General features: G+C 39.9%; 2 protein-coding genes across 7 annotated transcripts; both read right to left on the reverse strand.

Annotated features, from left to right (window-relative positions):
* Positions 1 to 105: 105 nt before the first annotated feature.
* Positions 106 to 12437, reverse strand: LOC128426021 (copine-3). 2 transcript variants are annotated; one of them, XM_053412873.1, is made up of 17 exons: positions 12308 to 12437; positions 11620 to 11768; positions 11174 to 11353; positions 10734 to 10808; positions 10571 to 10642; positions 10387 to 10467; positions 9315 to 9404; positions 8154 to 8252; positions 7439 to 7525; positions 7257 to 7316; positions 7009 to 7142; positions 5807 to 5861; positions 5627 to 5678; positions 5371 to 5504; positions 4386 to 4622; positions 3161 to 3273; positions 1734 to 1874 (listed from the first exon to the last, which is right to left on the reverse strand). In XM_053412873.1, the coding sequence occupies exons 2-16, from the start codon at positions 11749 to 11751 to the stop codon at positions 3163 to 3165; spliced, it is 1599 nt and encodes a 532-aa protein (XP_053268848.1). In that variant the 5' UTR covers positions 11752 to 11768; positions 12308 to 12437; the 3' UTR covers positions 1734 to 1874; positions 3161 to 3162. The 2 variants fall into 2 exon arrangements, with proteins under 2 accessions (XP_053268847.1, XP_053268848.1); XM_053412872.1 differs by lacking the exon at positions 3161 to 3273 and having other exon boundaries at positions 106 to 1874.
* Positions 12438 to 12612: 175 nt separating this feature from the next.
* Positions 12613 to 26114, reverse strand: LOC128425578 (copine-3). Of its 5 annotated transcripts, XM_053412253.1 has the most exons (17): positions 25788 to 25951; positions 23433 to 23619; positions 22860 to 23039; positions 22636 to 22710; positions 22465 to 22536; positions 21827 to 21907; positions 21508 to 21597; positions 19069 to 19167; positions 18842 to 18928; positions 18647 to 18706; positions 18368 to 18501; positions 17703 to 17757; positions 17501 to 17552; positions 16831 to 16964; positions 16458 to 16694; positions 16258 to 16372; positions 14181 to 14321 (listed from the first exon to the last, which is right to left on the reverse strand). In XM_053412253.1, exons 1-16 carry the CDS (start codon positions 25823 to 25825, stop codon positions 16262 to 16264), a joined length of 1692 nt encoding a protein of 563 aa, XP_053268228.1. In that variant the 5' UTR covers positions 25826 to 25951; the 3' UTR covers positions 14181 to 14321; positions 16258 to 16261. The 5 variants fall into 5 exon arrangements, with proteins under 5 accessions (XP_053268229.1, XP_053268231.1, XP_053268227.1 ...); XM_053412254.1 differs by lacking the exons at positions 16258 to 16372; positions 25788 to 25951 and adding an exon at positions 25958 to 26114 and having other exon boundaries at positions 12613 to 14321; XM_053412256.1 differs by lacking the exons at positions 16258 to 16372; positions 25788 to 25951 and adding an exon at positions 25958 to 26090 and having other exon boundaries at positions 12613 to 14321; positions 23433 to 23597.
* Positions 26115 to 26238: the final 124 nt, after the last annotated feature.

Consider the following 26238-nt stretch of genomic DNA (forward strand, 5'->3'; position numbering starts at 1 on the left):
GCAATGAATACTGTGAATAGATTTTCAGGTAGTTCGGTTGCAACACAATTATATCACCTTATTCAGTAATGATTTGGAAAACTGTTAAATAAGTACACAGTTCAGTTAGAAGTGAAGAAGAATATCTTTATTTGAAGCTCGATGCACTTTTTGGATGTTGACACTTATGCACATGATCCATTTCTGTTCAGCACAAAACATCACATATGTTTTTTATAGAGTTCTTGGTATACATCATGACAAAAATAATTCACATCACAATGGACATGACATTGAAAGGATATAAAACTGTACTGTATCTCCTTTCTACAGTGAGCTTGCATAATACTGATACACTCAGATGTCAGTTTATTAGGAACGCCCTACTAAAACCAATCCAACGGTCCTGTAATAAAAACTCCTCTTTTAAGGTTCGGATGTTCAGTTTGTGTTCACCAGCACAGAGGCCTCCAAAAACATCACACACATCTTTAACACGGTGTTTCTAGTAAACTGACAGATTCCTGAAAAGACACTAAACCTGAACTAAATCAAATCGTTAAACGGTCGTACCAGTCCGTGAGATCTTTTTTCCCCAGTCCTCAAAATGTTTCAGATTCATACTTAAAGGTTTAACACCTTGAGATTTACAACTCACACACTCTTCACTGAGTAAAGTACTAGACCTTTGTAGAATATCATGTTATTATGGGTAAGTGCATAGGCAAGCATATTCAGCAAGAGGCATGTATGCAAATACATATTCCATGTGCCAAATACAGCAGATACTACAAAGCTACATATAGTATGTATGTAAAAAATGTGCATCTACAACTGCGACCTATCTATGCTTACTGACTCTTTAACTGAACTTTTGTAACTGGATGCTGCAGCCCAATAGGCATAATATATAAAAATAAAATATAAATGGCACAGTCCTATAAAGCATTAAAAACCAGCAGCAGGGTATTTTATAACCCAGGGTGGAGTTTATGCAATATCTTTTTACAAAATGTGCTTTTGCGTTCATGCGATGCCGGAACAGTCAGTTACCGACTAGGACAATTCCTGTAAACGTCATCTCAAATCGGGACAACAACTTGGAAAGTTGGCAATTTTTTTTTACACAATATGCTGACGTCATCACCTATAAACTAATGAAAATAGTTTTCTTTTTATGCGTCTCTCACACCTGATCCTTTTTATTTTCGGCATGTAGATATTGGAAATAGAGGGATGTTTAAAGGCTCTAAAGCATTTTTTTCACATTCTGCCTTCTAAGCATGAACACAGAAATCAGGAAATAAGACCTTCCAATGAGCACGTGACTGCAAAGAGTCTGGTTTTAGTAAATACGATAGAAACTTTGATGGTTTCACTAATTCCATACTTTTTTTTTTCAAGAAATAGTTCTTCAAATGTGCAATTCGCTGCTTATTGCCTCGAAATTGGTGGAATGATTTAATGATTTTAAATTTTTTAAGAGAAAATAAATGCTAAAAAATGAACATACATGGATGTTAATGTCTAATAACAGCTACATGTATTGTGACCCTTTAAGAAGAGAGACTGGTCAGGAGATTGGAGTGTTCACGAAGCATGTGTGTGTGTGTGTGTGTTTGTGTGTGTGTCATTTAAGGAGTGGCTGTTTTTTCCTAATTGCCTGATGAGATGAAGCTGATGATGTGATTTTCATCTGTTGGAGAGGGGACTGCTCCGTCTCTGGTTTCCTCCTCGTACTGTCAGATGGTCCCTGCAGGGGTTGGTGCAGGATTCGGTGCAGGGTTTTGTGCAGGTTTGGAGACGGGTGGACTCAGCTTCATGACTTTGAAAAACTCCACCAGCTGACCTGGAACTTCTGCCAACACACTCTTAGCTAGCGCCTCTTTCGGACCCTGTATTGCAAAAAGGGAGATTTTAAAAAGGTATAAAGCATTCATTATCATCATTATCAGCACAGATTTAATTAGATGAAGGGAGCATGGTTAAGGTAGAAAGTCATGCGGATGAGAATAGTTGAAAGGAAAACTTCTACCTCTTTGTATAAACTTCAGAAGTGACTTTGGCTTTGTCCACACTAATGTCTTAGTTTTAAGACCCATCACTTCTGTTGTAATTTGTAATCTCTGTGCCTGTTTTAATCTGGACGGACAGAAACGTAGACCTCAGACATCAGCTTCCCACTTCCTGATTGGGTCTTACCAGTCTCGACTACCAGCAGTGAATGAAAAATGATGCTAAGACTCACTTTTAGTTCCAACTCATGGTCAGTTAAAGGAGAGAAATCCAACTACAGTAGACAATCTGCTTCCTGTTTTACAGCAACACCTTTTTTACCAGTGTGCGAGAAGAGATCACATGATGTTCATTTCCAGGTGTGTTTGTATTGACAGAGAACATTTCTGGTACAGAGCTAAAGAGCTTGTCTGGACAGAAAAGGATTTAGTTTGTTACCTCCCTTAAGGAGATAATTATTTTTGCGGTTTGTTGGCATGATTACGCAAAAATGACTGAACCAGTTTTTTTAGAACTTGGTAGAAGGGTGAAGTATGAATCAAAAGAGGTCTTATTAATTATTGGGGTAGATCCGTGATTTCCTTCTTTTTTTTTTGTGATTTTTTTGTGATTTCAACATTTTCCCTTATTTCTCAGAATAATTAATGGGTCTTGATGAATTTGTTTTATTTAGGGGAAATGTCCCAATAAAAATCTGGATCCAGCAGTTGGGCCGTGTTGGAGGCATAGCTATGCTCTCTACTGTGTAGTAAAACACACTTTACTTCAGGCAGCCTTGCTCTTCTCATTTCATTTACAAACCAGCCGTGGTTGAGGGATGAGTATCAGCCTTGAATCTATTGACTCACTCTGCAACCAGAGATCGACGGCAAATATTTGAAGCTGTTATTTGATCTGTGCTGCAAATGTATTGCATTTGTGAAATATCCAATAGAAAAATATAGTCAAACTGAAACTTGTATCTCTTGTGATCGAGAGAGGAGTTTTCCCTTTTATACGAATATGAATCTTGCGCAAAGCAGGGTTGGAGAAGCGGGAAGGGAAAAAATTTGAATGATTAGACGGGGTGATTCATGCAGTGAGTGAATGAGCCAATAAAGTGCATATGGGCCAAGTACAGACTAGGACTGTGGTGTGCTTTAACGACTTAGAATATTCAGGGTACCCCTATGAAGGACTGGGATCGTGGGGAGGCTTCAGTTTGAATATACTGAAGAAGGAGGCCACTTGTTGAGGTAACTCGGCCAATACACTTTGGGCAAGAGCCTGGCTGGGTGCCTGCAAAGACATAAATACACAAGGCAAACAAATAAGCTAAAGGAGGTCTAAAGTTGAGTGGCTAAGAATGAGTGGGGTGGCCAGTGTTTGTATGGTTACTTCAGGGGATACAGATACTAGTTATTATTAATCGAGAAGGACTATAAATTGGAACTAATGTACAGTCTTAGTAAAAGATATAAATCAAAATTTAGAATACCATTTAATCCAACACAAAAATACCACTTAAAGTTGATGGACTCGGGTTTTGTTTTAATTACTTTTTTCCAATCAACATTACTTAAATCAACATTTTACCCCTCTCCTTTCTGCTTTTAAAAGTATACTGCAGTAGCATTAACTCCCAATATATTTTATTTATTTGCTTTGTAATTTCCTTTTCTACTTGAGTAAAATGTCACTAGTAACACTAGTGAGTGACCGTGAACGTGTTTCAGTGTCTCTGTGTGTTAACATGTTTTGCTTCTTTATCCCATCCCAGTTAATGTTGACAATGTCAGCATTACTTATTACAGCTTATTAATAACTGTTGTACATATAAACGTAAACTCTCTTCTTATTTCAGGGAACCTTCCAGCCAAACCTAGTTGTTTACACACGATTGGGATTTGATGGTTACCTTAGCTTAGCAGTTAGTGATGGTTTCTTTCCCTCTCTGTCTTTCTCAGTGTCTTGGATCAACAAATAAACTTGCTCATAATTGTGTTGTTTATTACAGCATTATAAGAAAATGTATCGTCTGGCTAACCTTCAACGTATCTATGTGTTTTTCTGTGCTGAAAGGCCATTACCCCTGTTGTGTAACCAATCAGAGAGTGCTGTTGACGGAACATGGCTCCAGACCACAGAATAGTAAATACAGACTAAGAGAGGCAACTGCATTAGTGCCAAAGTAGCACATTTTTAAATTAAGTAATTTTATCTGTGATCAGATAAAAAAATGACCTACCAGGTTTGATTTTTGTGAGTTTGAAATCAGTCAAACTGGATATGTTGCAGTAAGGAGCTCAGCAAAAAATTTGCATGCAGGTTTTATAGCAATGAGTTGGCTTATTAAGAAGAAAAAAAGTCCACTCCCATTTCCATGTTTCATTAAAAGGAATGTAACCTACATTTTGGAACTGCCTGAACGGCACAAACTGGACAATGTCTCTCATGGCCGTCTCGCCAGTCTGAGAACGCAGGCGCCCATCGTCTCCATCCAGGAACTCCATGGCACTGAAGTCCGCCCCCCCTACTCCGATAATGATGATTGACATGGGCAGACGAGAGGCGTTGACGATGGCGTTGCGGGTGTCGTCCATGTCTGTGATCACTCCGTCGGTGATGATGAGCAAAACAAAGTATTGCTTCAGGAGGAAAACAACACAGGCAGAAGAAGAATAGTTAGACTGCTCTATGAACTGTTTACAACACCACATGTAGGTTTTTATCACTGATACTGGCTACTGTAAAATATTCCCCAAAAAATCCCTACATATTTATTCACATTCCTCCTCCTGCACATTTTAAACTGGTTGTTCAAAAGCCATTTTTACATCAGTTTCAAAATTCAGAGGTCTGAATTCTTCAACACCTCATACACTTTCCCATAATTGAAGGTTGGGAGAAATAGGCGAGTAGAGAGTATAGAGTAGAGCAGACAAATCCCATAACTATGAGCCTAGCATCTGAAAATTGCGTACAAAGGTTATCACTATGCTATTAGCGTAGAGCTGATGATGTGGATCAAGCTATAATCAAATTTCCCTGCACCCCAGTGATAATCACATTCTATTATACAGAATGAAACTGAATTAGGAAATGAGTACTAACTGGCTCCCCCTTCCAACCTGCCCAATATATCAGCTGGTACCAGAGGAACATGTTCAGTTTAGAAGAATGTGGCGAACAGAAGCATCTTGTTCTAGTTTGATCAGTAAAGTGTCTTTCAGCCAGAAGACTAACTGCGGATGTGTAAGGAGGGTGACCTAGGTAGTTATCTGATGGCTGGAGGACGACTTGATCTGTTAAATACAGCGACAATATGTCCACACGGGCTGGTTACGCAGGTTTACAGTTATATTTATGGAAATGGCACTAAAGACAAACACTCACAGATGCAGTGGTCTGCTGGAGGGCTTGTGAAGCGAAGCACGCCACATGGTTGATGATAGGGGAGAAGTTGGTGGGGCCGTAGAGTTTGACCTGGGGCAGACAGACCCTGTAGGCCTCCACCACCCCCTCAACACCTGAACACACACACATACACAGGGTCCAGACTTGTTTTAATATGCTACAATGCTCCTGTAAGTAATAAAGTACTCATGTGTATTAAACTGCTCGTATATAATACAATGATTTGTGAACACACCTGCACAAAATGGATTTTCTGGTTTGAAATTGAGAGGAAACTGGTGCGAAACCTGTAACACAAACACCATCAGGTGTCACTTCCTCTGTAAAAGCACACTTTTACAAATTCAGCGTTCAAACTGCATTTAAACATCAGCTTTACTTTGCATGCAGTTCTAATCTTTTATTGAAGCTTTACCTGCCATGTGGGAGGAACCTGGGCTCCAAAGCCAAAGGCAGGAAACATCTTGTCACTACACAGAAAAGAAAACAAAGTGGTGCTTTAAAAAACATAAGTACATGTCGATGTCTTTTTTTTATAGTTTATCATAGACGTCTCAGAAAATACTTTGAAGTCATTTTGAAACTATCACTTTCATTGGCACAGACAATAATTCTGTATGTGGAGTTAAAAACATACTAGACTGCGGCTACATCCACACAACTACACTTCAGTTTGAAAACACGCCTGCTGTCCAACCCCCTCTGGAGTTTTTCTAGCGCCTATAACAGAGAAGTTTCAAGGCTGTATTTTACTATAGAAAGACAGAAACTGATACATGTGGAACTGATGTCGCGGTCACCAACTCGACTACCAGCGGTGAGGTGTAAAAACGTACAGTTCCACCTCATCGTCCCTCCAAAGAAACAAAATCCCTGCTCTTACTTTTCACTACGGAAGCCATAAACGGACATGGCATCATATATTTTATTTCCTCTGTTTTCCCCTGATAATAACTTCATTTTAGTTTTTATCTCGTGATAGCGAAACAAAGAACTTTGTTTTCCAGCGATAACGGGATAAATAACTCATGACTTCTTAGAGATAAGTATTTAAAGCCTATGATTACAGGATGTGTTTCATTCAGTGGAGCAATGTCAAATGAGCAAGAGGTTAGTTTTCTTCAATCAAGGCCTGACACAGGAACAAGTTACCCGAACAGCTACATTCATTTAGTTTTTTACTCAAAATCTAATTTAGGATAAATCATTTATAAAGCACAAAACAAATGGAGAAATAGGCTTACCCGTATATGAGTGATTGACAAAATATTAGATTGTGATCTTAATTTAATTATCCCGTTATCTCGGGCAAACAGAAGAGATATGATGTATGATTCCATTTCTGTTTAGGGTTTCCGTATTTCACGTTTGTTGTTTCTCGTTCGTAGTATTTGCTTTAAGTATGCAACCAGCTGCAGAATAGACACGCTGCTTCCTGGTTACACTGAAACGCACATTCCCAATGTAAATAAATGGTCACAAAATGAACATTTTTAGGTGTGTTAGTTTGGATGGGGGTTGTTGCTGATACTGAGCTTAAACGCTTGTGTTCTAAAATGGTTTAATACAATAATGTATCAGGATGGATGTAACCTGTGTTGTACGTGTCATGTGTACCTGTCATAGTCCTGGATGACGTTGCCCACGGACCAGATAGCAGAGAGGTACTCGTTCACTCCCTGAGGACTGATGTAGTGGAGAGAGTCAGGAGACCTGGGATCCCCGTTGGAGCCAGTGAAGTCGATAGCCACCTGACGACAGAGGCACAAGGGATGCAACGAAACAACAAATGCACAAATCATTAGTCAGTCGACATCAGCCATGGGTGAACAAAAGCTGACATTAAAAGCGAAGCCATGACTCACAGTGAAGTTTATTTGACAGCCTCCCATGATGTAATCCAGGAACGTATACTCCTTCACCACCTACAAAGATATAAGAGGTGTTGTATAGAGGAATGCTGTAGAACGAGGAGTCTCACAGGCTACATGCAACGACTAATAACACCTTTAACACACAGGACAACAAGACAAACATAGAACTATACCTTGCAAACCTTCACGCTCACAACCCCAGAGTTCTTGTAGCCTTTCTTCTTCTGTTTCTTCTTACTGTTGATGCAATCAAACTCTGCCTGTTGAGGAAACAGAACAGCTCAAGTTATTGATCTTTCTTTTAAATATTTAAAAGCAGGTTTGTTATTGTCGGTTCTACCTGATAAGACTCATGTTCACGAATGAGGTAATGTATTAAAGTTTTATCACGTAATGCAGCAGACGGCAATGAATGATCGTGATCCATATACAAGTAATGGGTAAAGTAATGGATCCGGTGCAAAGGGTGGAAGGAAAACACTGCCGGCTAACTGGCTAATAGTGGGTTGTTCCTGGGTCATACATAATTTCCTCCACGAGTAATAGCAGAGATGCAAACCACTGGTAGAGTGGATACAATTAAATGGCGACCAGATACCATAAATATAATTGGGGATTTCTCCAGGTTTGAAATTGTTGGGAACACTTTGGATGATTTAAGTACACAAGTCACCTAGGTTGCAATTGTAGTTAAAAAAAAAAAGTTTCACCCACCAAAGCCCACTCATATTTAATTAATAATGAAAAAAATATTTATCAAAACAACGTACAATTAAAGTAACATGAGCAATAATAACCTGATTTGAACTGTGGTTTAGTTGTTTGTTTGTGTTTGGTTGCTACGTTAAAACAATGTAACACATCCCCCACACACACACACACTCATACCGGAGAAGACTGTGTTGCTTCTTGGAGGCGTGTCATCGTGGTCTCAAAGGCTCCAATGAGATCATGAGAACCATCGTTGTCATAGTCATAACACTCAACCTGGAAACAGGTTTAAAAACAATACATGGTAAGGTGACAGACCTGGCAAGACAGAGAGAAAAAAGTTCACACAGAGATTTGTGCATCGATTTGTAAAGCGGTCACTCAAAACCCTTGTGCACTTGTGCTTAGATTTGCTCTGCTTGTGCTCAAGCTGTGCACTTGGACGGATTTCCTGTGATTAAGGAGAAGAGCTGAAGATGCAGTGCAGGAAATCTGTCCAACTCACAGAATTTCCTGAGTGTCAGTGCACAGTTTGCACAAGCAGGGGTTACTTAAGATCAATTGCAGGGTCTTGTGCGAGAACATTACAAAATCTGAAAGTGAAAGCAGTAAGTCCTCCTCTTAAACTGAACTACCACACTCTTAATAAAGATCCCAGATAACAACATATCTGCACAGTCAAATACTTCTAAAGCTAAGAGGTGAAAGTTTGGTCATTTGAGTGAACTGAACCTTTATGTTTACTAAACACAGCAGAGGTAGAAAACAAAGGAAACAAAAAACATGCAAAAGTGAGATCCAGGACATGACTCTCTGTGAAACAGCTGCACTACACAGTTGCTGGCAGTGACACGATGTAAACAAGACGAGTTGCACTGAGACAGATGTTTTCTACAAGAGGTTCGAGTTGGATGAAGGAAACTCGGCAGGCCGGACACCATGTATGAGGTGGTGTCTTGTATTAATCCCCATCTACTTCATTCACAAACTTCACCCGTTAAAGTGATGGCGAGATGACAAAAGACAAACACTGTAACGCTCTGGGTAACTCACATGTCTCGTACGCTTCGAAACGCCTTCCTTCGTGACATGTTTGCTTAAGAGGTTAAAAGAATATATATGATCAAGCTATTACTGAATACACTGTGGGCTCATATACGTTTTCACAAGTCTACGAGGGAGATCCAACAGAGAAAAACAAGAACTAATAACTGTTTGCATCCTAACAGAGGCGCAAATTTTTTTATCATGTTAAACGCGTATATAAAATATAAAGAGCTAGTTGAAGGTGCGCGTTCCAGCTGTGTGAGGAGTTGATGTTAAAGAAGTGTTACTTACTTTTATGGATTTGTCCATTTCGCCTCCACAGAGAGACTGCAGGGGGATTCTAAAGGGTTTCCATGTAGGATTCAGGTTGTTATTCACCACCTGAGGACAAAATATGTGAAGATTATACAAACACATAATACTTCATATCAGGAACTAAATAATATGGAACACAGGCAGATTCTCAAAATCGAACTGAAAGGGCATGTTGTTATACTTTTATTGTTTTAAGAGTGAACCCTTGAATTTAAAAGAGAACATGTGGAACAACAAGAGGACAGAAAAATACATTAATTGCTAATATCAAATCTAATTATTTACAATAATGCAATTAACTATGCAAGAAAAGTCCACCTCATCTGATAACCACCTACCACAACAACCTCAAAATCCTTTTCTCAAATATGGATAATTCAATAACCATTCATATCATTTTATGACACCCAGCAAACATATCTACAAAATTTGAAAAAAATGTCAACGTTAGGACTTTCCTAATTGGAAAAAAGTGAGTTTGGTACAACACACATATTACACACAGGTTGTGGTATAATAACGCTCAAGCTATCAGGGCTTCCTCTTTTCACACAAACAGACATCAGTGTTGGAACAAAGTCACTGTATCTATCCCAACAGTTTTATTAGTCCCTTCAAGGAAGAGGAAATTAATGATAGTACATGATATTTTATGATGCCCTTTGTCTCCCTCAAGTAGGGATAATTCTGTGTTGGACATCATCCATCTGTCTGCAGTCTTTACTTCCCCACTCTGCATCAGGGGAGAAACTAAGTTTGTTGAAACAAAAGCACAAAGCATGAGCTATGCAGGGATAGATATATAGCCATTTACCTTATGCCTACATATGTTAATGTATTATTTGGTCCACTATTTAACCTGCTTTTAACAGCAAACATTGAATTATGCGATTATTTACATTAATCACTAAGCATTTCAGTCAATAGATTCAGTTTTAATCACCACGACAGCCATCACATCAATATTTGAATACGAATTGTAGCTCTCCCTATACAGCTGTTAAACAGCCAGAGGCAGCACCATCATGCAGTGCTAGTGTGTATCTACCTCCGTCCTGTGAGCCAGCTGCCATCCAGTTGGTGTCTGCTTGTAGAACTCCAGGTACGGGTCAGACTTCCCAAAGAAATCCTGGATATTAACAAAAGAAAGAAACATACAATTAAGATAAACCTGAATGTCGGAAAAAGAAAATGTATCTGAGTATGTAAGAGTTGAAAGGAATCACCCGGACCTTGTTATCTAGTTTCCTTGCTTGCACCTCGAAATTCGCCACCCTGCTGTCCTTTATTTCTTCTGCATTTATCTATGGCAGAATTAAAAAATGTATAATGACAGAACAAAAGTAATTACAGCCAAACATAGAAAAAACATCTCTCCAGCGCTCTGCCACTCACTGTGATGGTCCCTTTTCCTGCAGGAGACTTGTTCTTCAAGATGAGCGGTCGGGTCAGCTTTTTACTGGAGACAACCTAGAAACAGGTCAATAAAAAAACAAAAACATTATTTTATATTTAATAATGAAGAAGCAGCAGAATAAACAAGCTTAGTCTGCAGATGAGTTCAAGAGTGCAGCCTTCCACACCAAGTGAAAAACAAATCCGGCAGAATGAACATCTGAGGTCAGATTACACTGAGAAAGGAAACACAGCAACTGTTTATCAGGGACGTTAATGCTCCATGTCCGTCATGGAGAAACAGTGGCATCTTATTACACCATAATAAGGTTCCTTCCACTGCTGATGTGGTAGTAAGGAGCTGAAATCTGAAACATGAACACTGTGAGTAATCTTCCTCCACAAACAGAGTGGGTGGGGGGGGGGGGGGGACACTTCACCTGGCCCAAGGTGCACTCCAGCTCCCCCAGGAAGTCATCATCACTCAGGTCAATGGTCTTGTTGTCGATGTCGTAAACACCAAACTTCAGCTTCTGCACTATTTCAAAGTAGTAGTCGACGACAAACTTTTTGGCAAACTTCGGGCTGAGGCAGTTCTGGACCTGCTCCGTGCGTCCCAGCTGTGAGGAAAGATTGGATTTTCTTAGTGAGGGAAGCCAGAGGAGCAAGATTTCTTTGATGAAACAGGACATGATGTGACTGCTGCTGCTTTACATAAGGACTTTCCCATCATGAGGTTAACTATTTACACTGACACGCCTCGGAAAAAACATGTCAAGCAGACCTGAGCAGCTACAGTCTGTCACACGCACACACACACATGTTCAGATCCACCTAAGCAGCTTTACACCAGTTCACTAATCTGACCACCAGTCCCCTCACTGACCTCATACCACTTGGAGTCCGAGCTGCTCATCATCAGGACACACAGGGGGTCCGACTTGGAGCCGATGTCTTTGTCCAGCAGATGCTCGCAGGACACGGTCAGCTCCACCTTAGTGACACACTGGGCGGCCATGTCTCACAGGGAACGAGCTGGAGAGGACACACGGGGAAAGTTCAGTTGAGGACGTGGGGAGATGGTTAGCCACACGGTTTGTTACCAGAAGTTAGCATGGTAGTGTGAAAGCCAGCGCAGGGAAATGGTGATAAAAGTAACATTTAACACTGAAGAGGAAAAGGCTCACTGACATTTACACAACCTCGTCCTTCCTCTTAGAATAACAGTGAAAAACAAACACATAAATATAACAACACAACTACAACAGGGAGCTAACTTCACGCTACGAACATACAATGATGCTGATGTAGCGGTTAGCTCCTACTTTTAGCTTAACGGAGCATAACCATACACTGTATATAAAGAGAGCTTCACCCACACCCAGGCTGGAGAAACAGGGACTGACTCTCATGGAAAATACGACTCGATGAGCTGTAACGAAGCCCAGTGGGTGCGGACCACAGGCGACTGAGGCTGGTGCTAACGTTAGCATGTAAACAGAGCTAGTGTTTGACAGCTAGCTAGTTTCCAACTTGCGATAACGTCATGCGAACTAATTTACTTTAAAACTCACCTTTCAGGGTTTTGAGGTTCGAAACAGGTTGAAAACACGGAGTCGGGCGGTGATAGTGAAACAGTGAAGGGGGGCGAAGCGGATGAAGAGCAGCAGATCGATCCCCGCCCGGTCTGAGCACTAAAGCCCGCCCACTAAACGAACCCACCCCCTGATTCCTGTCAGTGGTTTGTGTTCACAGTCTCCACCCGAGGTTTGCTGCATTGCCCCGTCAGCTGGAGGCGAGTTGCTAATGTGGCTAGTTCTGCTGCTAGTTATAAAAGTTGTATTTGTTATCAAAGAATGCACACGAGAGGCTGTTAATCTGAGGGGAAAAAACATAAAGTATGTTTTTAATGTCATGACATTAAGGAGGTGGCACATAAACATAAAACAAAACTAATACTCTCATACTAGTACATTTTGTTAGTGAAATGAGATTTTTCTTCATTTACAAATAACATTTACATAAAATATTGATAAAATCAATGACAAACAAAAGGATATACATAAGGCATTGGCACGATAATCAGTGCAAAAAACTTAACATACACTTAACATAGTGATACTAAACATAATCATATATAAAGATACACTGTCGTTTTCATAACAGTCCTTTAAGTTAGAGGTTTTACTTTCTCCTCTTAAGACAGATTGAACTATGTTATGTAAACACGTGTTTTACCACATGAAGATGTCCACTACTGTAAAGAATGGCTCCTTGGGATTCTCTCAGTTTAACGATCATATAAAAGCACCAAATATGACCTCAAACCAAATGTGAAAGTGAATTTAAAAATAGAAAGAGAGACGTGCCAAAACAGCAGCGAGGACACAATGCAGCAACTTCTGTAGTGAAAAATCTACAAAAGACATTAAATCTATTCATTTGTTAAATTCTCATCCGTAAACATCACGGAAGATTTCCTGTGGTTTGTCAAAACCATTGCTTTGATAGAGGTCTGTGATGACAATGTAAACTGCTACATTTCTGCCAATCCCATTTCACCCCTTGGCCCTATCCCTACCACTTGATTTTTAGTTCTATCTTGCCCCTTGAAACAGAGTCACAAGGGAGGGGCTGCGATATGAAGTTAGAATACGGGATTATCATGGGGAAATAAAGTTTGCTAGCATGCTAAGGCTAGCGCGCTAGGGATCCTTTTTTTTAAGGTTGTTGTGAAAAAAGCTACCATAATACATTGTAATGATATTAAAGCAGGATATTATAATCATTATTGTAATTTTTATAATCTTATTAATGGACAAAATACTACAGTTGTGGGTCTCTCTCCCAGCTTGCCGGTGATTTGCAAGGCATTCTCGGTACCCCTAGGTTCAAAGTGAGGGTGTAAAAAACTCTGCGCAAAAGGAAGAGGGGGAGGGCCAATAGGAACGAAATGGGATTGGGCCTTCGTGTGTTCACTTTAATATGGACACACATAAGCAGAAACACATGAAGAACTCGGACTGAGCAGATGGCTGTTTAAGGCTGCCTCAGTATTTCTACTGAAACCAAAGACCTTGAGCCAAGTCACACATATTACAACTGATTCATAAGCAAAGTGATAAAATAAGAAATCATAAGCCCTGAACAATTCTGGCACTTGAGTCACATAGTCATATATAAGTGTCGTATTAAATATCGAAGTTACAGGGAAGTCAACAAATGTTAGGAGATATTTACAAAATTGAAATATTTGACAATATCTGGGTAATATGGCTTCATCAACTATAGATCGATATTATTAGTACATCTTTGTACATGCTTGTATGTTAATGACCTTATGATAATTATTACACTTGAAAGAAAACGACCTGTAAACACACATTCCAGAGTTTAAGTAGCCTTTTTAAGTGTTATATTGAGGAGAAAAGCTGACTCTCAGGATGCGTCACTGGGGGGTGCTGAAGTTGAGAGGTCAGGGAGAGGTGTGTCGCCCTGGGGTGGCCTCAAACCCGTGGCTCTGAAGAAGTCCGTCACCTGACCTGGCACTTCTGCCAAGACAGTCTGAGCGAGCAATTCTTGAGGACCCTAAAGAGTCGGGGCAGAGACAGAGGAAAGATGTGAGAGTTACAAATGCCGCATGTATACAAGATTTTAAGAGAAACAGCAGGGGAACTGTAGCAACCGAACATGAGAGGCAGCAGAAATGAGCCCCAGGTATCTACAGGTATATTGGGATTGCATTAAAATAATAAGCTGCTATTAAATTACCCCAATATGCTTAAGTTTGTCATTATTGTGCAAAGTTTTGTTTTAGTGGCAATACTAGCATCATTGAGCAGCGCATTTTTGTTGGCATCTGTTGATGCCGTGGATCATGCAAAATTCAAGCAAAGGTTAGTATAGGATTGTTAGAACAGCTATTATATTAAGAATTGAACAACCAGTCAGATCTCAGTGCATGCAAGCTGATGGTATCTGTAAGTGGCACTGTGGGTGATGGCATTCTGGCTGTGCACAACTGACCAAATTGTCCAGTTAGAGAAAATGCAGCAACTTCTCCTCCTCAGATGAACATTCATTTATGCCATGCATGAGATGGTTTTTTTCCTGGCAAAGTTAGTGATAGATTTGCTTGTATTTGTTGTAAATGTTTGGTTGTGTGTGTGTTTGTTGTCAGTGATATCTGTAACACGGAATAAGAATAATAACTTGACATAGGGAATAGTAACTCAACACAGTAACAGCCACAGGAATTAAACCTGGATCACTTGAGCCTTCCTATCCAGCCGTTCGGCTACGTCTGGCAGTGTGTATGTCTGATCACAAGCACTGAGGATAATGCCCTTTGTCAGACAGTATTTAGGAACGCTATCCCTGTAGCTAATGGCAGCTTGCTGAGGAGTGTGTCCATGTGGGAGTCACATTGTAACTCATACTGGGCAGGACCATCCATGTGGCTCAACGTACCAACCAGTGTGTTACCTGCCGATTGAACTCTTGAAAAACAGGCACATCTCATGGTTTCACTGGAGGTAAGTGCAACTCTCCCTGGACCAACTACCTAGGTTGACCTATGCAAGGTGTAGATTTGCACTTGCGTACGGTGTGGGGTCATTAACATACCTCTTTGCTACCTGGTAGGCACTAGGCAACTAAAGAAGTGTATCACTTGTACACTACTGCTTTTAATTCTGTACAATATACCCAATGTGATGTTTTCAAATCCAAAATCAAAGCCACTGAATCTTCTATCTACCACCATGTTTCAGGGTTCAGACATTGAGTATGAATCTCAATACTCAGATCTAGATATTGTAATTGATGAGTCTCTCTTTTTTATATCTAATGTTCAGCTTCTTCTGTCTTTCTATCAAGGCTAAAAGGAGACTTGTCGCCGCCACCCTACTGTCGGTACTAGACTATGGAAACATTTAATACAGTACATTTATATACATTATATCCATCTTCAAAACATGTCATATTTTATACCAGTGACACACTTCCAATGCCTAATCCGTGGGAATTAAAAAACACAAAAGGAATAAAAAAAATAAAGAATAGTGGGTCTATTCCTCCAGGCAAACGATGTTTGACGCACTTGTAAAGTATCTCTTTGGGATTTTCTTTACTTTCTGACCAGGACAAAGCAAGTTGACACAATTCAATTGACCCAGTGTGGATATCAGTTGAGAAGGCAAGGCCTGAATCAGCCCCAGGACACATTGGCTTACACACTGCCAAAAGAATCAGATCTCAACGTGTGTCCACTTGTGACCGGATCACCAAAGATGCATGTTTATGCCACGTCTGACCACGGCCAGAGGCAGATCTGCTAAATATCAGGTTCAGTTGTGCGACAAATTAAAGGATGGAATTTTGGTCCCACTCTGTAGCCCTGTAATGCCCTTCACAGTGTAAACCACAAAGAGGATCGATTTCATTATATAGCTGAAGTAATGCAGCTAAGGATCAAGTGAGGGAAAGAGAATGTGGTTGGTCAGTCAGGAGGGGTAACGCCTACATTTCTAGGAAGGAGTGGATTCGTTGGGAGGCTTCAGGTCAAATATATTGAAGAAGGAGGCCACTTGATCAGGCAACTCTGCCAGTACGCTCTGGGCAAGGGCTGCAGTCCCTGCCTGAAATAAGATGTGAGGACAATATTTAAGGATTAAACGAAGATCAGGTGGTGCGTGCCTACAAAGACTTAATAAATTAGCTTACGTTTTGGAACTGCCGGAATGGCACAAACTGCACAATGTCCCTCATGGCAGCCTCGCCTGTAGCCGAGCGTAAATTTCCATCGTCTCCATCCAGGAACTCCATGTTAGTGAAGTCCGCCCCCCCTACCCCGACTATGATGATAGATATTGGCAGACGAGAGGCGTTGACGATGGCGTTGCGGGTCTCATCCATGTCTGTGATCACTCCGTCAGTGATGATGAGCAAAACAAAGTATTGCTGGGAAACAACACAGAAAGAAGAACTGGTTGAGATTATGTTGTTGATCGATGTTGTTTATGGAAAACTATAGTAATGAACATTTGCACACAACAAATACAGTTGTTGTTAATTGAATTTAAACTCTGTAACTCACAGAGGCAGTTTGCTGCTGCAGGGCTTGTCTGCCGAAGTTGGCCACATGGTTGATGATTGGAGAAAAGTTTGTGGGGCCATAAAGCTTCACCTGAGGCAGACACTGCCGGTAGGCCTGCACCACACCTTCTATCCCTACGAGCAAAAAAGAAAGCACACACACAAACATGAGTGAACAGAAACACACTTAGAAAACATATTTCCATGTGGATTTAGTGGTCAGCACATCACAACATGATGATCAATTGCTTTCCAGTTTATGGGACGAGGACAATCTTCACAGATATTAAAATTTCTTGTGAGGTGCTGAAACAAACACGCCATCCATGACTGATCATCAACATCAGGAAATTCTTAATTTTATCTAAAACAATGTAAAACGCACAGCAATTCCATTTACGCCTGGTCAAATATTGAACACTTGAGTAGATTTTGATGATCAGAATTGTTGTTTTCATATTTCTGAAGACCCACTGATCACTTGTTCCAATTTGTTGTTGATTAAGTTAAATGTTTGCTTCAAATATCCCAATGCACATATATTTGTGTGACTGATCACAAAGAAAACAAATTCAAGTTGTGCCTCGAAATTTTGCTAAGAATCTTAAGTCAAAGTCTTGATCGAGTCATCTCATTAAACACAGCGGGAATTCACATCCGTCTCTTGTTACCTGCACAAAACGGATTCGATGGATTGAAGTTGATGGGAAACTCGTGGCTGACCTGGGAACACAAACCATTATAAGTCAAGCCAAGTCATCTGAGGTGAGCTGAGGTACATCAGTGCAAAGATTCATCTAACAAAGACTTAACGTCACACAGTGAAAGGCCCATATAAACATCAATGATGTTGCAACTGAAGTCAGCAATCACCTGCCATGTCGGAGGGATCTGGGCTCCGAAACCAAAAGCAGGGAACATCTTGTCACTGTGCACAGGAAGCAAAGCGGCGTAGATGTTACAGTTTATACAAACACGGGACGAGTCTAGAGCCCGGTTCAGATGTTCAGACAGGTAACACATTTCATCAGTGTTACCTATAGCTTCAATTTGACATACAACACCTTTATGGAAAGAGCAGAGTGACCCACCCTTTTAAACCCACTTTTCCAAATTTAGTTTGGTCAGATTTTTTTTATAGGTTTGATTCCATTTAACTCACATGCTGCATTAGGCATTCTGCTAGATATTCATATATTTCATCCATGCAGCTCTTTCACAGTGTTTCCTACTCTTTCCTACTTACTACAACGGAACTGATATAGTGCATGAGAGAGATTGACATAATTCATTAATTACATCTTAGTCTTAGAGGGCGGTACAAGATTGCGCTACTCCTGCATTAATCAGATGACGTATAGATATGAATTCTCGGTGTGTTGGGACACACAGAGAAAACACATTCACTGTTGGTAGTTTTACTGAAATCTTTGCTTTTAAATCAATCCATTTTCAAAAGGAAGGAAAACACAACCTTTGCTGTGTTTGGAATATTGGTGGCTCATTAAGCCTCATAGAAAACAATCTGCTGTATTTACCTGTCATAGTCCTGGATGACATTGCCCACTGCCCAGATGGCTGCCAGGTATTCATTATAGCCCTGAGGGTTGATGTAGTGGAGGGATACAGGGAATTTGGGGTCTCCATTGGAACCAGTGAAGTCAACAGCAATCTGGTAAATGAATACAAGCATCAAATCAAATAATAGTCGGTCATTATATTATACAGTATTAATGAAGATACCATTACATTTAAGCATGAGGTTAATATTTAGACTATTTTTAAAAGGAGATTGACAGAAAATGTTGAGTACGCACAGTGAAGTTAATCTGGCAGCCACCCATTACGTAATCCAGGAATGTGTACTCCTTCACAACCTGCAAATACATGTTGATGACACAAATTACTTAACCTTTAAAAAGAAAAGACAAAAAATAATCTTCAGTTTGATTTAAAAGATGCAACATGACGCCAGATATGGATATGTTCTCCAAATGAAAAACTAAAAGTACCTTGCACCGTTTTATGACGATGATACCAGAGTTTTTGTATCCTTTCTTCTTCTGTTTCTTCTTACTGTTGGTGCATTCAAACTCAGCCTGAGAGTACAAAAAACACACCACGGGTGTTAGTTATGGAATAAATATCCACCACTTGTTAAAAGAATACAAATCTGGTTTGTATTTCATGTTTCAGTTTTGTTCATGTTTAAATTTCAGAGCTGGCACACAGAGCTCACCGCGAACGTCTCGGAAGCCTGCTGTATTTGGCAGAGTGTGGCCTGGAAGGAGCCGATGAAGTCGTGAGATCCGCTGTTGTTGTAGTCGAGACAGTCAACCTGAGAAACACAGACATTCAGGAGAAAACAATCAGTCCACTCTCTTTGACATTACATGAGTGAAAAAGAAAAGATTCAGCTGATAACTTTGCATCAGTGTGTGGACATTAAAGATGGTGAGACAAAAAGCATGCTATGGGTGTGAAGCTTCAAATGTAAAGGCAACACCCCACTACTCAAACGTCTAAGTTCAGTCTATAGGACTTCGTAAGCCATTGGATCAATGCGCTGTTCACACTATATTGGAGTCTTGCAGACATGAATTTGTATTACACGGGGGTCACACACTACACTATCTACGTTTGGTTACAAAAACCCATGCGAGCAGTGAAAAAAGTTGACTGTCAGCGAGCCTCCGGCATCTTTGAAGAGTACACACAAAGCAACGCGGATTTGGCTGGGATAATCCTATATTGGGCTTAATTGTATAGTGTGAACTAGGCACAACAAAAACACACACACAAGCCTTTTGACTGGCAAAGAGAGAGAGTACAGCCCCTGACTCGCTCCTTTGGACCGGTCTTCAGTGTGGAGAGAGGAAACAGGAGACAGGACACAGAATGGAGCAGCCAGGACAGACAAGGCCATATGTCTACGAGATGAACAACTAGGAAAGCTTATGTTCAGATAGTGATCTGTCAGAATGGAAAACCCCAACCTGACCCATTGGTGAACTCACCTGATGACAGTGGTGGACAGTATCTAAGTACATTTAATCAAGTATTGTACTTAACCGCCCCCAGCAGTGATGTGGAGAGCAGGAGTCTACATTTACTTCACTAGAGGTAAATAATGAAACAACTGGAAGTCTGGAGAATATTTGTTTATGTTTTTTCTTCATTTCGGCTGAACATTTAATACTTTATACCTCACTTCATTTTACTTGACGAGTTAGATTTCAGATTAAGATTTGACATATTTGACAATATCCAATAATTATTATTATTTAGGATAAAATCATTGTATCAGACTATCAGTGTATGCCAAGGTCTGCGATGTAGCTGGTCCAGCCAAAGACGAAGAAAAATACTTCCTCTTTAAACCCTGGAGAAATGAAGTGTATGTAGAATAAGTGTTTGAGGCCCAATGAAGAAAATGATATAGTATATCCTAAGTTGCTCCTACTTCAGTGGGTTCATGTGTTTTGAAGTCAGAATGTGGAAAAAAATCGGATTGGTTTATAAGTGAAGTCGGGAACTTAATTTTACGATTATTTCGACATCACATGAAGGCAATAACTTTCTTGAACGGAACGTAGCTTCAGTTTGCACAGAATTATAATTTGGGTTCTTTGTGAAGGGGTGTGAACAGTCAGTACATGTATCACCAAACCCACTGCGCTGTCAGCACCTTGTATTGGGATAAACAACATACTGTCTGTGCAGAGATCACACTCTTCTGTCACACATAAGCTTCAAATGATTAGGAAACAGGAGAACGACCAATAACTAGCATATATTACTACAGATATCGACAAAAACCTACAATTTATCTTCACTTTAAATTCATGTTTAGTCCCATTTCCCAGCTCCCCCTGTGTCAAACTGCTGACAAGGAGCACTAGGCATTGATCAACTAGAAAAACACAGACACACAAAGTGATCATTTACCAGGTAAGTTCACCGATGGGTCACACTCTGCCTAACTATGCATAATCCTCAAGATCTAAGTAGGTGTGACTAGGAGTGTGACCTGACGTGTCACATACACTGAATCCGTCACATGAAGAGCACTCAGGGTTTTGACAGTAAACTCACTTGAACTGTTGATGGGAAAGCATCTGTTCCTGATAAGTGTGCTTTAACAGGGTTAGAGGACAGACACAAAAAACAACTCACGTAAACTAGTGCTTAAACACATTTCCTAATTTGTACCAAGATTATCTGACCCTTTGATATGCATAAGTTGCGCTGAGACAACATCATCAACACCTCATACTTACCTGTATCATACCTAATGTATGAAATAAGCTCTAAAGACATTTGATGTATATTTGGAAATTATCATTATAATTGTGACTATGACTGACTGAGAAGCTGAGAATTGTAAATTTACTTTAGTTTCCAGATGAAGCTGTAACGATTAGTTAATTTAAAACCAGATAATGTTTCAGTGTATATTTTGATAATCGCTTAGTTGCTTCTTCTTTTCTTTTTTTTTCTAAATAATATAAAAAATGCAATAGAAATGTGTTGTATTTAAAAAAAAATGTATAGAGCTAAAAACTAATCAATTAATTGAGAAATACTTTTCAGATTAATCAATAATCAAAATAACTTATATAATTATCAACTATTCTGTATTCTGCTATTTGTTTAAGTAATGTCCGTGTGTGTGTACCTTTATAGGTTTCTCCACATCTCCTCCGCAGAGTGATTGCAGCGGGACACGGAATCGTTTCCACGTTGGGTTTAAGTTTTTCTTCACCACCTGGAAAATGACACAGATTAACAAGGTGCACTTCGACCACTTAATGTCCCACCAGTATCTCCATGACAACAAAGTCCTATCAGATCATCTACTCAATTTTACAACATGTGGTACAAGTGTGTCAGATAACAGAGTCAGAGTAGATGATCCACATAGTAACATATTCACAGAGTAACAAAGTCATAGAGTCAGAGTAATATCATGTTGTACAACTAGTATATATCTGTACCTCTGTCCTGTGAGCCAGCATCCATCCAGTTTCTGTCTGCTTGAAGAATTCCAGGAAAGGGTCGGACTTCCCAAAGAAATCCTAGAAATGGGCATGAAAGTTACACACAGCTGAACCAAACAAAAATATTTATTACTACCAACTGGTTATGGGACATCTTAGCGTGTGCAGAATATGTATACGTATAAAGTAATTAACAGATGTCCAGGTAGAGGTGATAACTACATGATCAAGCTGTATCGAACTTAAGTTACATCCCCCATAGTGGCTATGTTTACATTCTTTAATTTACTAATACTACAGACTGCACTGACATCCATGTCACTCTATCAATCTCTCTATTAATCCCTGATACACAAGGATTTATATTTCTCATTCAACTTGTCTAATGTTGACAATCGAAATGGAGGAGAAAACCCAAGAAAGCCAAGCTGACCGGTCACAGTTCTTTCATTTTCCACACTGTTTCACTGTAGCTGAATTAGCATGATAAGTTGTAGTAGTTTATACGATTGATCAAAAATACCTGATGTTTTCCTCTTATTAAAATATCAAGAGCAGCAAGTTTTAACCCCAGTAAAATCATCTGTATTGATGTTTCTAAATTCTTTATCATATTCATATGTAGTCATCAATACCTTTTTATCCAGTTTTCTAGCGGCCATATCAAATTCCACCACCCGGTTGTCTGTTCTTTCCTCTCCGCTTATCTGCAAACCAAGAAAAAACACTGTTAAAAATGTGAAATAAGTGCAATTACACTTCAAACCAAATACAATTATCTTCCAATCTGAATGAAAGCAACTCACAGTGATGGTTCCTTTTCCTGCAGGAGACTTGTTCTTCATGACAAGTGGTCGTGTAATTTTCTTTGAGGACACAACCTAGAAAAAAATGAAATAAAATCACCTTGTGTCATTGTAGCTATCACTAGAAAGGCCACAGGACGAACTTACAACAGTGAAGAAAAATAATAACAGGTTGGAAGACTACTGTGATGAATGATCTGTTGAAGCAAGCGAAGAGCGTTCACCTGTCCCAAGGTACACTCCACTTCTCCCAGGAAGTCAGCCTCTTGCAGACTGCAGTTCTCGCTGTCGATGTCGTACACTTCGAACTTCAGCTTCTGCACCATCTCAAAGTAGTAGTCGATGACAAAGGTCTTGGAGAAGCTTGGATTAAGGCTGTTGTTTATTTTCTCTGTCCGGCCGATCTAACACAGATACATGTCACAGAGTCAGACACAGCATAACTATGACCAACCAAACCCTTACCCGGAAGTTTGAATTACAAACTAAGACCTAAATAACTTTGGTTTCAACAGGCGTTTTACATCAGTAGTGATACTTGGTTTTTTAACTTACATTTGGGTGAATGGACAAAGTGTGAATATCACTGCATTATGATCATGTAAATCCAAATCTCCACTTCAGTGAGTGAAAGAGAACTACATGTACCCGCACATGCACTGATTTTAGGATTCACTGAACAGCTGGAGGTGTGTGTTTGTGTGTTTGTGTGTGTGTGTGTGTGTGTGTGTGTGTGTGTGTGTGTGTGTGTGTGTGGGGGTGGGTGTGTGGACTAACAACCTATTAACCCCACTTACCTCACACCAGTGGGGCCCAGAGCTGTTCATAAAAAGCACGCACAGCGGGTCGGACTTGGAGAAGGTGTCCATGTCGAGCAGATTCTGACAGGAGATGCTCAGCGCCACCTTGGTCACGCACTGTGTGGCCCCCGGACCTGGGTTCCCAACTGCCGCCATTACAGACTGAAGGACACACACACAGGCACTGACAAACAGAAACACAATAAGTACCACAGAAATTACAGAACTAGTAGCAAGCATTGAACACACCAAACCTTGATTCTCATAATATTACAGCTTTATTCTTGTTGAGTTATAACTTATTTCTTGTAATAAAGAGACTTTTCCTCATTAAATATTATTATTACAACATAATACTAGAAATCTGAATACATTTTGTCTGCCCCCAGTAATAGGTTGAACAGATCTGCTTTAAGCTTCCTGGATGTAAATATATATGCTTTAAGGGTAGAGCAGATCTTTTTTTTTAAGATCTTGTGATTATTTAGGGAGAGTTGCCGGAGCTGCTGACTTACCACAAGTCTCAGAGCCAAGATGACGTTAATCTGCAGTAATATAAGGGCCAGTTTAAATAGTGAGATCTGCAGCTCCAAGAGGCACTTCCACTGTCAACAGAAACTGCCACTGATATGTAAAGGCAGCTGCCTTTTTGCCACACTGTTTAAAGGCAGCTGTCAAAGTTGCCAGACTGTCTGAGAGCAATAAAGCTGTTTGTGATTTATTCAATGAGACATATACTTTTATGAAAGTGTATTAGATAGTTTGTTAGCTCTTGGGTATGGAGGACGAAAAATGACTTAAATATAAATAAATAAATAGGGAAATAAATTTAAGACATTGAATCCTGTTTAATTACAAACTCTTATTTATTTATTTCCTTATTTATGTATTTATTTGTACTTTTATTTATTTATACATTCTCCAAGGACTCTTAGTTAAATTCACTTACATCCAAAAGAACATTTAAAATAGACTAATTGTTACTGCTTCAACTTGAAAAATATGTTTTATGAGCTATGAACTTCTATGGTGTAAAAGTATCAGTGCATATACTAGACAAATGACTAACGAAGCTGTGCTCAACAAACAGCTACTGATCTTCTACATTTAAACCAAGTTTTATTGTCATGTCTTCAGTATTTAAATGAATTTAGTTAACTGACAATATCACCATGGACAGCAATATTGATACAGGCTGGTTGATCCTGTTAAAATAAAGTGAAATTGACTGATATTGAAGAAAACTGGTATTTATAGTTTCCTGGCTAACCAGTAATTTCAAGTACATCTCCACCAAGGTAACAATGTGTAAATGATCGCCTTTTATTTGTTCATGTTTGAGTAATTTGTGAAAATGCAGACCATAATAACTAAATTAAAGCATTAAATTATAGCATTTTCATTCGAATATAGCAGATTATTCTACATCGTTTTAACAACAGCTCAATTCTCTATCAACATCTAAAAATTACACCTGGATAAAGATCATTACGCAGAATCATCCATGCCCCGGAAAACAACAACAAGTAAGTAAACAACCAACAACAGAGGGAGCTGCCTCAAAACAGGGCGGTAACTGCCTTAACATATCAGTGGCAGATTCTGTGGCCACCGGAAGTGCCTCTACGAAGTGCCGCTGCCTCGATTTGAGCTTGCTGTCTCTCTTAATGTGAAGACTGTAGTTTATACAAGTCAAATCAAAGCGATGATTGATGAAGAACAACAGTCTTTCATTATAAAGATCAGACTCACACATTGCTAGTTATATACCGTTAGTTAATCGAAATCACTACTGACGCGGCCACAGTGAAGTTCGCCTCTGACTCAGGAGATGAGAGGGAGGTTGAGGGGAAGTCAGCCGCCGACTCTCGTTGTTTTAGCACCTTTCACTGTTTAAACCACTTGTTCTAAACCACTTCACTGTGTGAAACCACTGGTCAGCACATCTTAAACCACGTGTAAACCGCATCACTGTCTTAAACCACATGTAAACCACATCTGACCTGGTCCTTATCCAAAAACACTCAGCTTCACTTTTGACAAGTCTCACGCGGATGTTGCCAGACACGTACACACACAGGTCCAGGTGGTGTCGTGGCTTAAACACGTGGAATCTTAACACATTCTCACTGATAAAAGAGAAAGTGACAACATGTCAGTGTACGTCTCCCTTAACATTCCCCATGACCAGCGAACCTGAAGCTAACTTCACTGACTGACCGAGCTGCTGCTGAATAACGTCAGAACTCACCACAGACCGCCAGTAAAGAGACATTAAACTACATATCTAAGTATATTCACATACACGAAGTAGAACAGTTGTTAGCTTTCATTCAGTGTTGTTTACTTAACGAGTCAACGCTTGTTTTCTTTCCAGCTAACGGTGACATGCTAAGAAGAAAAGTAACAGAAGCCCCGTGTCAGGGGTGGAAGTTGGTATTTAGACGCAAAAGCGTGACGTCTGTTTTCACGTTGAAAGCAACGTGAAGTCAAAAGCAGCTTTGAATCTGTACTAGTCCTACCTGGTTAGCCGTCTATCAACGAGCTGTCGTTAGCAACATCAAGAGACAGGAGTGGGCTTCGATGGTGGGCGGTGTCCGGTGCGTTCGTTTCCAGTAACAGGGACACCCGGCAGGCGGAGGCACACACAGGTGTTGGACCTGGTAAAACAAATGTTATCCAGAGTTTGTATTTGGGGACAAACATGGACATTTGGTTAAATGGTGCATGTGTGGAGAGGCAGTGGGATAAAGTCATGCAGGGAACACAAGGGTATATATTACAGTCTCAAATCCCCAAAACA

Source organism: Pleuronectes platessa, chromosome 20, assembly GCF_947347685.1.
Source record: "Pleuronectes platessa chromosome 20, fPlePla1.1, whole genome shotgun sequence".
NCBI lineage: Eukaryota > Metazoa > Chordata > Actinopteri > Pleuronectiformes > Pleuronectidae > Pleuronectes > Pleuronectes platessa.

What these genes read in the sequence shown, in the direction of transcription:
- LOC128426021 (XM_053412872.1), bottom strand. Translation starts at nt 11,751, where the DNA reads ATGGCCGCCCAGTGTGTCACTAAGGTGGAGCTGACCGTGTCCTGCGAG. An exon ending in AAGCAACACAGTCTTCTCCG is followed by an intron (nt 7,526 to 8,153) that starts GTATGAGTGTGT and finishes TTTCCTCAACAG; the next exon opens with GCAGAGTTTGATTGCATCAA. An exon ending in AGGTTCCTCCCACATGGCAG is followed by an intron (nt 5,679 to 5,806) that starts GTAAAGCTTCAA and finishes TTTGTGTTACAG; the next exon opens with GTTTCGCACCAGTTTCCTCT.
- LOC128425578 (XM_053412252.1), bottom strand. Translation starts at nt 25,825, where the DNA reads ATGTCACCGTTAGCTGGAAAGAAAACAAGCGTTGACTC. An exon ending in TGGAGTGTACCTTGGGACAG is followed by an intron (nt 22,711 to 22,859) that starts GTGAACGCTCTT and finishes ATTTTTTTCTAG; the next exon opens with GTTGTGTCCTCAAAGAAAAT. An exon ending in GCTGCCAGATTAACTTCACT is followed by an intron (nt 18,502 to 18,646) that starts GTGCGTACTCAA and finishes TTCATTTACCAG; the next exon opens with ATTGCTGTTGACTTCACTGG.